The sequence below is a fragment of the Chlamydotis macqueenii genome, chromosome 5, assembly GCF_036417535.1.
Source record: "Chlamydotis macqueenii isolate bChlMac1 chromosome 5, bChlMac1.mat, whole genome shotgun sequence".
In the NCBI taxonomy this organism is placed as follows: Eukaryota; Metazoa; Chordata; class Aves; order Otidiformes; family Otididae; genus Chlamydotis; species Chlamydotis macqueenii.
Window position 1 is genome coordinate 13,870,846 of NC_141560.1, and position 14,571 is coordinate 13,885,416.

A 14,571-nucleotide genomic window follows, 5' to 3' on the forward strand; every position below is an offset into this window, starting at 1 on the left:
CTGCAGCCCGTGCTGACGACCGTGGTGGAGCAGGTTGTCCCCCTGCAGCCCATGGAGGTCCACGGAGGAGCAGAGATCCACCTGCAGCCTGTGGAGGACCGCACGCTGGAGCAGGTGGAGGCCTGAAGGAGGCTGTAGCCCATGGAGGGCCCGCTGGAGCAACCGTTCTGGAGGGACTGCACCCCGTGGAAGAGATGACCCACGCCGGAGCAGTTTCGTGAAGGACTGTGGCCCATGGGAGGGACCCCACAAAGGAGCAGGGGAGGAATGCGAGGAGTTCTTCCTCCGATGATGAAGCAGCAGCGTAAAACAACGTGTGATGAACTGACCGCGACCCCCATTCCCTCTTCCTCCCTGTGCCACTCAAGGGGGGTAAGGTAGTAGAGATAATGCTAAGCCCGGGAAGAGGGAGGGGTGGAGGGAGGTTATCTTGTTCCCTGTCTCATTCTCCTGCTAGTTTTAGAAATAAATGAATAGTTTTCCCCAAGTCAAGTCTGTTTTGCCCATAACGGTAACTTTAAGGATTTCTCCCTGTCCTTATCTCAAACCTCGAGCCGTTTTTCCTTATATCATCTCCCCCTATTCTCTCGGAGGGTGGGGGGAGTGAGAGAGAGAGACTGCATAGTCTGGTCCCGATCAGGGCTGAACTACGACACCTTCCTACATAGGACCAGTGAAGATGACTGCTAGCTCCTGCAAGAGCATTTTTGTTTAAATTCCTCAATGCACAGAGATCTTGCAGATCTTCCTCTTCCCCTTGCACCAAGTCTGCTGTAATCAAGAGAAATGCTTCAGCCGCAGTCATACAGAGTTCATGCTGAGAACTGAGGGGCAGCATCACACTGATGATGTTTCTAACAGATTAATTCATGCTCTATTTTTAGGGTATGTCTTTTCCTGCAAAGTTGTGGAATAATCTGATCAACGTGCCCCTGAAACCAGTATGTTATCAAGAAAGGCGATATGAGGAAGAAGAAATTGTTCTTTTGGTAGAAATTATGCTTTGCTTTCAAAAGTACAAAAGAAAATCTGAGAAATACATAGCTACAGAGCTTGAAAGGGCAAGAAAAAAGTAGATGATATGCAATTAGGAATTAACATTTCTGTATATAAAAATATTGTGAGTACACCTGTGTGCCTAGGGCTCTTACATTTTTTTAATCAAATGTGATGTCATATTCTGTAAAGAACAGAAGAACTACAAAAAATATTGAGATTCACAGCTTCCAGAAAGGAAAAAAAAAAAAAAACCCACACACAGATATATATTAAAGCAACCATGAAAGCTAAACATTCACCAAAGAAATGCAGGAATCTATGGTAAAATATTTATGTTAGTCCACTCCGCTTTGAATGGGTAACTGGATTGAAAATGAAATTTATGTTGCACATGTAATCTTCCACCTCTATGAACTTTTACTTCAATTATAAATCATGTTTGTAGCAGTCAAAAAGTACTTTTCCTCTTTATTACAGCCTTCTAGCAGCCGTCTGCCTCTTGCTTGTACTGCCTTACACATTGTTCTAAAACTTTGCCTCCACCACTATGCCTGGCACAATACAGAAAAAGAGGATCGCTTCTACCTGCTGCAACACAAAGCAGATAGGTATCACTTCTAACTTGGATTAATTTATCGATGCCGTGCAACACATGGTGCCACAAGCAGCTGCAATGACAAAAGCAAGGGTCCAGTTCCACATGACACAATGGCCAACCTGGAAGCCCCCAGACTGTCTGCAGCACCCGCTACTCTTATCATTTATCTTTTGCTGCCTCTGGAAGCTGATTTAATTCTCCAGCCTGGCAGAAAACTAACCCAGCAAAAGCAAAAACAAAGTACCACACACAAACACTGCGTAGATTTTTCTGTCAGGTTAGCATGTTGAATTAACTCTGACAAATTACTCTGTCAGCTGTCGAGAGGGTAAAACCAGAGAGCAAGAGAGGGAAGGGGAAGCGAGACCTTCCCCCAGCAGCAGCATTGTGTACGTCAGCTTATCTGCCTGAGTTCTTGTAGCCTAGAAATGGGAATGGATGGCTGAGGGGGCACCCGGTTTGCACCCAAGACCAGAATCCACTTAACTTGAGTCTCCTGAATTTTATACCACTATCTTCCAGCTCCCACAGCTCTCTGGTTTGTTAACCTTTCTCCTAAGGAACCCTATACACCCACTTATTGCATAACACCCAAAGCACCAACCCTGTAATCTTCATCATCTCTTCTACAGCCTCCCCCCATCTATGTTATGTTGTATTATTTCATTTATTTGAAAATTTGAAACGTTATTACATAGTGTTACTTGTCTTCAAAGTTAGTAGTTAGAATTATGTTATTACATCAATATGCATCAGAAACCAAGCAAACTTTATGAAAAGAAGCAGATGTATCGAAAGAACCCTTTTTCGCCCCCCGTCCCCACCCCGGGAAAAACTAAATGAAAAGAAAGAAAGAAAAAAAAAAAAACTGGTAGGTTGCTCTGGTATTTACTCCTCCTCTTTAAAGAAATTTTAAAAATAAGCATATCAATCACCCAGGGGTACGTCTTCATGTACGAGGTTAGGGTCCCAGCAAGAGCACCCTATCTAGGAATGACAGCTGACGAATGGAATCTCTCAAATAACTTACACATGAGACAATGCTGGAATAAACCGCACTGCTCTTGCTCACTGCTGTAAAGCTTCACCTTAATGCCTTACAACTGTGAACTCCACAAAAGATGAGTAAACATAGATATATTGCTCTCGGGAGACAATACCAACAAACATATTTTCCAGCTTCCATGAATTCTAGTTATAAAGCATTCGCTTAACACAACAGCAAACATTTTTCAATTCCATAGCTGAACATTTAATCCCACGAGTTTCTTACCTGTTTTCAAAAACCAAAACAAAGCATGCAGGTCATAAAAGAAAGCTGAAATACAGTTCAGACAAACAATAATTTAATTCAGCTATAAATTTGTTCTGAAAAATTACCGATATGATAGAAATATTTTGTTCAGATAACAATAACGTTCAGATAACGTACTTATTTTAAGTCTTTCAGATAACAATCTGTCAAATGCAACAAAAAAGAAAAGTCTAAGCAAAACCCACCATACAGTAACCAATCATACTGGGGTGGGGGGAACAAACAACCCCTCTACCTTTTGCATCTTGTTTGTTCAGTTTTAAAAACAAGAGTGGAAACATTGAGCCAGGCAGACTGCTACACCCACAGCCACCCCCTTTTAAATGACTGGGTTTCCATCTTTCAATAAAGCAGAACCATCACAAATGTCAAGCCTTGATTTTAGTTCTGTTCAATCTATTAATCTTTGCTCAAAAGAGGCCACGAGTTCTTAATTTTCCGTTCTGAATGTGATCAGTGCCCACAATAAGCTTCTTGATAAACAACTGTGAACAAATCTTACAGCTCAAGCCCAACAGGAGTCCTGTGGTGACTTGTTCATGATGCTCCCTCTACATATTTCAGTTTGGACCTGGAGGGTGCTCATGCAATGTTTGTCACCGCTCATCTTTCTTTCATTTACAACATGGCCAAGTCTTGGAACTGCACTCCAGTAGAGAACCAGGAGGGCTTGCGTGCTGATGGCACCAGACTAGAGCTCGGTCACGGTAAACGCAGCGACATACAGATACCTCGCCGCCAACTGTTTTGCTTTACAGATTTCTTCCTCTTGTCCCACACTTCCTGCTAATGTAGACGTAGAGCCAAAATACAGCACCTCTGAGCTAGCGCATCATACGTACACCTCTTTTAAAGGACTCCGCCCTTCAGCGGCAGATCCTGCAGCATGCCATTCAAGAAAAGGTTTGTCTGTATGCCACAGGTAGCTGACCCCAGCCTACATGCCTGCCAGACCACACACCAAAACCCCGAATTTAAAAAATGGATCTTTTTTCACTTCTCAGTAGAGAAAGGCCTCGAGCCTTGCAAAACATATAAAAGCTTAACTTAAAAATTATATGTATAAAATCTTTTGTCCCAAAGGATCCCTAATTAGTTCATTAAAACATCTGAACAGAGGAAATTACTTATTTCCAAACTGAAATACAGCCACCACAGGGATCTCTCTCTCACACACACACTGTCTAGAATAAAAGAGAGAAAAAGAAAAATCCTGCCCTCACACCTACCTCCGTGCACGGCATTTATACAGAGCTAGTTAAATTACAGTGGCGTACATTTTTTACTATGAGAGCCAATATTTCTAAGAATCCTCATTTTCTTAGGCTCAACTGGGGTTTGCCATGAGCGTTTTCAGAGTTTCAAATCGCAGTCCTGCTGAAGTCCACGGCCACATTCTGATCAGCTGCACAGCACCAGGATTTTGTCTCTTACCCCAAATCACATCAGGGATTGTTTACTGTGTTCCACTGAGCTATTTTAAATATGCTTTATATCCATGCCTCATATAATCCATGCACATGAACTCCTGAAATTCAATTTCTAAATTCAATTCAAAATACAATTTTTAGGTTCACAGTTAGGAACCTAAAAAAGATGGCCTGATTTTTCAGATCACTTGAGCGTAGCCCTGGCTGTCACTGCCCTATTATTTTGGCCTATATTTGGAAGATGTAAAGCAAAAAAAGCACAAGTGCAGCCACTGATTTAAATAAAGACTGGCCTGAGTCTCAGGATATGCTAATGCCTGTAAGGTTTTTATCAGTTTAGATAAAGACCCCGTTGACCCCTGCGGACCAGCCACCCAGACCACCCACCTAGCCGCAGACCTCGCTCACCTCCGAGAAGTCATCCTCCGCCATGCAATTCATCGGACATCGAGTGGTAGGACCACATCACGTAACATGTTAAACTTGCTGTGCTTACTTCAGGGTCAGGAGGAGAACCCGTCTGCCAGACCCTGCAAGCTGCTCAAAGCCACATCTCCACCTAGGAGATGGAAGGATGCTCTCTAGGCAGCAACAGGTCTGTCTAAAACAGTTTGGGAAATGTTGGACAGGGAAGGAGAAAGGAAGTGACAGAGTGGTTTTAGTGGGTTTAGTAAACATAAAACAAATATGAAACTGTCAGCATCCTTCTCAGGTATGATTTTTTTTTTCCTCATGGGAAAAAAAAAAAAAAAAAAAACCAACTTTTAAAAGCAGGTCCTAATGCTGCTGACTTCAGGGTACACAAACTTTCCGCAGCCTCACAGAAATTCTAGGGACCACTGGCCAGTCATCCTCACTTGGGTGTGCAGGAGCTGCAGCAGGAAATCTCAAAAGCTGGTTCTGTTCATTGTGTTTTTCACCACAGTTGTAACAAAAAGAAACATCAAGTTTTCATTAAATACAAGGTTCTCTACAAAGCTTTCATTAAAAAATATTTGCCTTTGCTAGCTTGAAGCAATGCCTGTTTCTTTATCTTTTCTATTTACGCATTGAAATGTGCTCATCTAGTCTGTATCTTAGGAACCTCACTTAAGCTCAGCTTAGGCACGAGTTCACACACAATTCTCAGATGACTACAAGCAGTAGCAATGTTTCATATATTGACCTGCAATGTAATATCAAAGTTACACATAAAACCAGAAAATATTTCTTCTCTCCTGTTTGCAGAAAACTTATATAAGTTTCCAGTCAAATACTGAGTCCATCCTATTACAAAATGTAAACTGCTTTTATCACAATGAAGTGTTTACTTTCGATTTTAAATCCAAAAAGGCAATTAGTTGCTAGATTCCACAATATCTAAAAACACTGCTAGAGACCTCCAATACTAGTTTTCAAACAAGTATATTCTATTTATTCAATAATCAGTCATTTCAAAGCAAGACAAGAAAATGATGGACCATGTCAGATTTTACTCTTTGGAAGTAATGGAGTGTGGACAATCACACTTAATTACTTTCCAAAGAATTAATTTAGTGAAATCATGTTAACATATCATTATCCCCACGTCACCTCCCTAAAAAACCTCAGGGAGCTACTTCCACATTTTAATTATGTAATGGATGAACATTTTAAATTGTGTTTCATGGAAGAAAAGCATCATCCATAGTTCCTTCTGCACCCCCTCTAAGCTTTCACGATTCCTTATGGTTGCCCAATTAGCGTCATTTGCAAACAGCAAGCACCCCACAAAAAACATAGTCATTATACCGTTTCACACAACCTTCCTACTTATTCTCTCACATCTTCCTCGAGATTTTAATGATCAAAAGACAGGTTCTTCATTACAGCTTGGAAAAACTTCTCTTGACAAAAGAACTTTAAAATCTTCATCTCAAATTTCTAAGGAACAGAAAAACAGGCGGGAAGTCAGGGTAAAACCTATTAAAATGTATGTCACTGACTGGCGTACTCCCTCACTGCCTCCTCATGTATTCGCTTTTTAATAATGTACTTCTAATATAATTTGAATCCTTATTTGACTTGTTTGCACGTGGTTTAAGCTTCAGTAAAAGAATGTGAGTTTTACTATTCTTAATTAGAACTTAAAACACATATTTTATCAGCTTTGTAAAGTACTACTAAATTTTTTAAAAACTCCTTGAAGATCAGATAAAGCATGTTTTTTCTGCTGAGAGCCCAATGCTTTAATTTGCAATTCTGTATGTTGTTTTATTCATTAAAAATACTTGTAGTTTCTTTCCATACTGCTAACACTGACACAGATTCTCTACCGAGGTTTGACTATTAGCGAAGGATTCTCTCATGGCTGGTCTAGATTTTCATTTCTTTTTAAAAGCTTAGTTAAAAAAAAAAAAAAAAGCAAAGAAAAATGTTAATTCCAGTAACTACAATTAATGCTAGCCATGACTAAAACAAGCTTTAATAATTAATGATTTGGAAATACATAGCTAATTAAAGGGCAACAAATTCATTTTACTTATATAGTATCTTATTAAAAATAACATTTTGAGCTTTAATAGGCTAACAATATATATTGTGAAAGTGTCCATTACAGCAAGTCATATTTATTTCATAGTGTACTGATTTATTCTGCATTCAATTAGTGCACAGACCAAAAAACATGTTTCTGTGTGCCACCCCTCCCCTTTATTCCAGAAGAAAATAAGTTCTAGAAGCAAGTCAATTAAAAAAAAAAAAAAATCAACTCATATTCTATATAGCTCCAAAATGTGTAAATCAGACACTTAATGTAGACTCCAGTCCAGCATTACATGTAAGGATTTTATTTTAAGAGCCAGAACAAATCTCAATGAAAGAAAAAAGAAGAAAGTGCTGTCCAAGTAATTCTGGGTAATAAAATCTTCAACTGTCCTACAAAATGGATAGAAGCTTCACGCAGGGCATCTCCTCCACTCCCGAACTCAAAACATGCTGCTATCCTGGAGAGAACAGGTCCAGAGATGAAACATGAGAAAGCCTGGTTTATCTGTCTCTCTCTGTTGTTACAGGCTATTGAGAAAAACAACAAACGCGAGTAATGCTATTAACATGTTTGCAACATCTTGTTGAACATGCTTGCAACATCTTTTCATATAAACAGTGCGTGAATCTGCCCAGCGAGAACCAAATTAAATCCAATTTCACTTTGCATTATTCCTAGGAAGTGATCACAGTAAAAGAAATTACAGTCTCTTCCAACCCTCCACAGATTTGAACTAGTGACCTGAAAGCTATAAGGCTCAGCTTCCCATTGTTCTTTCCCTAGCCCATCCTACATTGTGCAATTTTGGTCCAGCTGTAGGAAGAGGGTAACTGGCTGTATTTCGGAAGGTTAGGGAGAGGAAGCGCAAGAGCCAAATGGGAAAGAGCCGACTGCCAGGATAACACTGTCCATAAAGGTTTCCTGTTTGTGGAGTTCACTTCCTCACCATCAGGGCACCACTCCACTTGTAGGTACATGGGTTAGAGAGAAAACACACATATATCCAATTCATTTTCAGGAATGGTGGATAATTACAGAAGCAGGAGATTCAAACTGCAAATAAATTGACCAAAACGAGCATATTAACTGATTTCCACAATTCACTTTTCATTACTTAAAAGAAACAGTGACTAACAGTTATCAAAACTATCACCTGTCAAAAATCTTAATAATATGATTTTGTGATTTTGGGGGGAGGGAGGAAGTGAAAAAGGACTGTTACTTTTTAAGAGGTTAGGGTTTTTTTATTATTCTGTCTTTTTTTTAAAAAAATAAATGTTAATATAGTTGAGTTTATAGTATAGTTTTTCTACCAGCAATTACACTTCAGGTAATCAGTTAAACAGAACTATAATTAGTGTTATGGAATCCTTTGCCAAAGAAATCAATTTCATTAAGAAAGAATTTGTTTTACGGGGGTTTTATGTTCTACTCAGAGATTCTAAATTTGAAGTTTCTGTCAAACAAGGCATCCATGGCTGCAGAAATGGCCATTTGACAGCTACGATTTTCCCACTAGCCAAGTGAAGGATATTAAAAAGATGCTACAAGTTGCAAATGAATCAAGGATAAATTCTCACTTTCTTCTCTTAGTCCACACAAGCATTTTGCAGAGCACAGGAATCACAGATTTCACTCTTTACTAAGAATCCTGCCCACAGCCATTACTGCGGTGCAGGCCACGTTCATTAGATCATCATTACGGCTATAAACAGATAGGGAATTGTGGTCAGAGGACTCACGAACCTCTGCCCACACCCTACATGCCTCCTCAATCTGCCTATAATCCCTACTGATCACTCCTGCAGCTCAATAAATCAGCTGGTGGCGAGATGAGCACTGCCTATAATTCCATTATGTGCCTTGTCCTGTAGGGTTTCATGTCCAGCATGGTTCTCTCCATCAGTTTTTAAGCAGACACTAAAAACCTTAACACTATCTTGCCTTATCAGTGTTCCACCACTTTTACTTTCAGCTTAGGTAACACATTACTAACACCCTGACTGACTGCAGTAAACAGAATGTCTTTCTACCTAAGAACTACAGCAGCCTTCCAGTACCTCAAGGGGGCCTACAGGAAAGACGGGGAGAAACTCTTCAGCAGGGCCTGTTGTGATAGGACAAGGGGTAATGGTTTTAAAATAGAGGGAGGTAGACTCAGATTAGACATTAAGAATAAATTTTTTACAATGAGGGTGGTGAAGCACTGGCACAGGTTGCCCAGAGAGGTGGTGGATGCCCCATCCCTGGAAACATTCAAGGCCAGATTGGACGGGGCTCTGAGCAACCCGATGTGGTTGGAGCTGTCCCTGCTCCTTGCAGGGGGGCTGGACTAGATGGGCTTTAAAGGTCCCTTCCAACCCAAACTATTTTGTGATTCTATGATTCTATAACTACATAGGAGTTACATCAATACCAAGGAGGGTATCTAGAACCAGGCATGTTTAATACCATTCAAGCTTTACTTCTCAACATGCAAAATAAACCAAGTGTTCTTCATTACCTAGAAAGTGAGATGTAGGTACAGACCTGTCCTTAGGCATTAAGAGGAGTTATTTTAGTGTCTTTCTTTAAAATAAACAAACAAAGAGAACAGGCACAGCAACTAGCGAAACTTTTTGTGCATCTGAAGAGACTGTCCTCTGCAAATCAAGAGGGAGATTTCAAATGAATGCAATAAACTCCTCCAAAGTAGCTATGCACTTTCCTCCAAGTTTACAACTAAGGAAATCAAGGCACCAAAAATCAAATAACTTGCCTAAAATCACACTGCAAGTTTATATTTTTTGCTTTGATGCTATCTCAGACTGACACTTGCGTTCATTAACACGTTTCTCAAATGCCAACTCTACCCTTACTGTTCTGTAAAACAGAGTTGAAGAAAGTAGGTGTCTTTGAACTAGCTGTGCTAAATATTTGCCCTAGATTTTAGACATGCAGCTCAAAATGAACAGATTTTCCTCACCTCTTTCTTCTTTCCCTTCCTTTTCCATTTAGCGTATTTCTTACACATTGCAAGCCATTAAAATAGGTTACAAAACAATCATGCAGATTAGATCTGTGCAGGAGTAAAGAAGAATAAGGAAAAAAAAAAAATCAGAATTCCTCTCCTGAACCCAGAGCCCTTCCTATACACCACATACAGGCAGTCTCTTTATCATTTCTTCAGTTCGAGATCATTAGAAAATTCCATCATGTCTTTATTTGCAAAACTAAAATCAATCCTTTCTTCTATGCTCAGCACAGAAAACCTCTCAACATCGCTCTCATACAGCAATGATCACCTCAAGTTCTTAGCAGCCATTTCTGTATTTCACTTTACCCTGTATCAAAATCATGTTTTCCTTCACATCTCCACCACTTGCTTGCTCTGTTTGGGTCTTCTTTATGCCTGCCCCACTCCCAACTTCTCATCATCTTTCATACTACCCATTGTACTTGCAAGAGCTTTCTACTTCCCTGTAAAGCAATTTTCTTTTCCTCTTTCAACCTCAAAACCCTCACTGGCATCCTCCATCTGTATTTTTTTCCTCATGGGTCACGCGTGTCTGTGTGAAATATCTGATCACCTCAAGGCAATACTCAAAGGCCTGATTTTCTTGTTCTTCCTCATCTCATCTAATACAGTCTCACTGAAGGCTAACTCATAAAAAGAAAGGCTTCTGAATTCAACCACTTTCTTTTATAAACACAGAATGATACAAGTTTACAACAGCCCTTGAGCTCACTGTCTACAGCAAGATGACAGCGAGGCAAGCGATCTCGTCAGCAACACGTTCTATAACATAATACTTAAGGATTAACTAAGATTTTAAAACCTATGTACAGCATAAATATATACAGCTTATTTCCATCAAGTATAACAGGTGCTCAGAGTTACAAAACCAGCACAAGTGACAGTTCTCAGAAATGAGCTACTCTGCTTATTTAAACTATTCAGAAAGTGCTGCTACTCCTACTGCTCCCACACGCATGCTACTATCATGAACGCTGGAAAAGCAAAGCCCAGGGATTTTGGTAGGAAGACAGCTTGCTTACAAGTGAGTTAGAGTATAAACTTTGAAATATGTTGCTGTATGTTTTCTTTTTAAAAATACTTACAATGAAATATTTATTAAGCTTAGCTAAAACAGGCATCTGCTATTAGCCTACAACCCCCGTACACATTCATAGTTTTCTCTCCTGAAGAGCTCTGAGAACACAGCGTCGCCACACAACGCACAGCCCACACGCATGACTCGTCATGTCCTGAAAAACTGCTCCCACAATGTCAAGGTCCACACGCATTAAGATTTTCTGCTAACCTGTCCCTTTCTTGCGCCACACCACAAAGAAAATCATGTAAAATTTATCTTCTTCATTTCTTCCAAGAGAAGAGGCAGCCACGTTTGATGCAGTTGCTGTCGTGAAGCAGTTTAATATGAACCTGACTCCAGCAGTAGAAAGCCAGACCACTACTATAATCTGGAGAGAGACCCGCCAGCCAATTTTCAATGAAATACGAGACTACGAATGCTCGCAATTTTGCTGCTAGAAAGCAATAACTCGAATCAAAACAAGGTATTTTGAGCTTAAAGTTTACTATGAACTCTTAGCAATATTTAGGATACCAGATTTATTTTCCCCAAAATAAGCACCAGTTAGGTGAATAATCCCACATCCTCTGAGGATGCCTCCAATTCCTCACCTCCTTCCTCCTTTTTCACGACCTGTCACTGCAGCTGTGATGCCGCCACCCAGGTGACACCGCCACCCCGCTAACCCCTACCTTAGAAAACAACAGAAAGAAAAACCAGCAACTGCAGGACAACTGCCTTAACTCCCCGCAGGCACCCGACACCCAAAAACTGTCCTTCGCGGGCGCGGGGAGCCCCGGGGCCGGCAGGGGAGCGGAAGGACACCTGCGCTGCCCCGCACACACCGCGCCGCACCGCGCTGCTGCGCGCCATTGCGCGCCTCAGGGGCAGAGGCGTGCGCGCACAGCGCAGCCCTACAGACACACACACACATATATATACATATAGCTGTGTGCGCTGGCATAGGCGCAGCGGGGACGCGCAGCGGCCGGCGATGGCTTGGGCTGCCGGGCCCGCCTCCGAGGCAGACACGCACACACAGCACAGACACAGACAGGCGCACACGGAGGCACCGCATCTGCCGACGTTCCCGTGAGGGAGGCGCAGAAGTTCCTCACGGACTCACCCCGGCGCCGAGGGCTGGCGGGCTTCCCGCTGTATAACGGGGGAGGCTGAGGGGGGTGAATTTTCCTCCCTCCTCCTCCTCCTCTCCCCGAGTTACGCTGGGGAGCCGGGCGGCCCTGGGCGGCGGAGACGCCGCCGGCAGCCCCAGGCAGGCCCGCTCCCGGCGCTGCGCTCCCCGCGCCGGCCTCCGTCTCCGCCCCGCCGGGGCGCCGGGACCCCGCCGCTCCCCCGGGGGCGGCCGCCTCCCGCCCTTACCGTTGCAGAACTGGAGCAGCGAGGAGGTGTCGTAGAGGCTGCTGTAGCTAGAGAAGCCGTCCTCCATCCTGCCGCTGCCGCTCCCGGCCTCTCCTCGGCTGTCCCGGCGGCCGCCCGCTGCCTCCTCGCCCACACGCTGAGGAGCGGAGGCGGCTGGGGCCGCGGCGGCCTGCTGCCTGCCTCACTCAGTTGCCATGGCAACCCATTCACTCCGCCGCGGCTGGGGCGGCGGCCGCTCCGCTCCGCCGCTGAGGCGAGGGGGGAGACCCGCGGGGCGGGGCGGGGCGGGGCCGTCACGGCGCGGCGGCGGGGAGGGACGGGGTGGGGGGATAAGGGGGCTGCTCCCGGGTTCGGCGGCAGGCGGTGTAGCCTGCGCCTCGCTCGGTTCGCGGGCGGAGGGGCTGTGTCAGCGCACGGCCGGCAGGATCTCGCGGGAAGGGAGCCGCGGGGAGGAGGGCCGGCAGGGCACGGGGGTGAGGCCCAGGGCACCGCAGGCTCCAGCGGGGACAGGCGGGAGGCGAGCGTGGAGCTGCTTCTGTCGGCAGGCGCGGGGCCGGCGCGGCCATTGCTCCTCAGCGGCCGTCGCCGAGCCTTCGCGCCCGGCCAGGCCTCCCCCGCGCCGCCGAAACCTGGCTCTGGCTTGAGAGCGGGGCGAGCCGCGGTTCGCCGGGCCGCGGCGACGGGCCCGCCTGCCCCTGGGCCCGGCGGAACGCGGTCCGCGAAGCCGGGGAGAGTCCCCTCCGCTCCCTGCGCGGGGAAGGGCCCGCCGGGTGCCCCGGAGGAGTGAGCCCGAGGCACGGCCCCGCAGAGAGTTACAAACGGGGAAATCCCGGAATTCAGGCCGAAATTTTTGCGGCTGCGGCAGCCCGTCAGCTGGGTGTAGCCTCAGCACCCCTCCTGCCCGCAGAGCTTGGCTCCCTGCTCCGGTGTCTGAACCGGCTCCTTCCCCTTCCACCGAGCAGCGGAGTGCGCGGAGGGCGCCTTCTGCCCGCTGTTGGGCTGGCTGCCGGCGCGGGACAGAGCGGTAGAGACCATGTTGTGACTGATGCTCTCTCTTACAATGACCAAAAAAAAAAAAAAGCTACCTACTGTAATTTGTTGTGCTATTTCATACAGTTTTAACTATTTAGTTTGAAGAATATTAGGCGCTTTTTGAATACAGGATACCAAAATAATGTTTTTAGTATCTAATAATCTAGGCGTGTTTATAACATCCATTCATGTGGAGATGAGGGTAGTGGCACAAAACTGGTGGCTAGTAATATTGTAAAATTATTTTATGCCTTACAGGCTTCTGTTTCTGTGCTAGGGATCATAGAGTCTTTAAGGCTGGAAGAGACCTCCAAGATCAAGTCCAACCATCAACCTAACACCACTATGCCTACCAAACCACGTCCTGAAGTGCCACATCTACACATTTTTTTAACACCTCCAGGGATGGTGACTCCACCACTTTCTTGGGCAGCCTGTTCCAGTGTCTGACCACGCTTTCATCAGAGAAATGTTTCCTAATATCCAGTTGAAACCTCCCCTGCCACAACGTGAGGCCATTTCCTCTCATCCTATCACTAGTTATTTAGGAGAAGAGACCAACACTCACCTCCCTACAACCTCCTTTCAGGTAGCTGTAGAGAGCAATGAGGTCTCCCCTCAGCCTCCTCTTCTCCAGACTAAACAATCCCACTCCCTTCAGCTGCTCCTCATAAGACTGGTGCTCCAGACCCTTCACCAGCTTCGTTGCCCTTCTCTGGACACACTCCAGCACCTCAACGTTCTTCTTGTACTGAGGGGCCCCAAACGGAACACAGTATTCGAGGTGTGGCCTCACCAGTGCGAGTACAGGGGCAAAATCATTTCCCTGCTCCTGCTGGCCACACTCTTCCTGATACAAGCCAGGATGCTGTTGGCCTTCTTGGCCACCTGGGCACACTGCTGGCCCATGTTCAGCATGTTGAAGTGTCCAGTGACTGAAAAGTGTTTTTCTTTCAAGCTCCTCAAGGGACACAAGAAAGATAGTGCATTGCATATCTACAGCACCTTTCCTCTTGAAAAATGCCAAAGTGCTTAACAAAGCGTGTCTGCAGGTTTCAGGCCTTTCAGGAGCTTTTTGCAGGGCAGTTCCATCATGTGGATCTGTTTACAGGCATGGGTTCAGTGCATACGAATCTTTTCACCAACCTCTAAACCATCATAGAGCTAGCACAAAAATATGCTATAAAATTAGGCAGAGATATCAGTTCCATATTAAAGTGGAATGAAAAGTGCTC

At 44.5% G+C, this 14,571-nt stretch overlaps 1 protein-coding gene across 4 annotated transcripts in view; it reads right to left on the minus strand.

The window, feature by feature from the left end:
* The window catches only part of EML1 (EMAP like 1), a 129,500-nt gene that overhangs the window by 70,573 nt on the left and 44,356 nt on the right, over window positions 1-14,571 (minus strand). For 2 of the 4 annotated variants that reach the window (XM_086748278.1, XM_086748277.1), the window contains exon 1: window positions 12,305-12,552. The exons of 1 other annotated variant lie outside the window; for it this stretch is intronic. In XM_086748278.1, coding sequence (XP_086604404.1) covers window positions 12,305-12,371 — 67 coding nt within the window. In that variant the 5' untranslated portion in view covers window positions 12,372-12,552. Of the gene's footprint in view, window positions 1-12,050; window positions 12,062-12,304; window positions 12,553-14,571 lie in introns of those variants that run through there. One more of the 4 variants, XM_086748281.1, reaches the window with a different exon arrangement.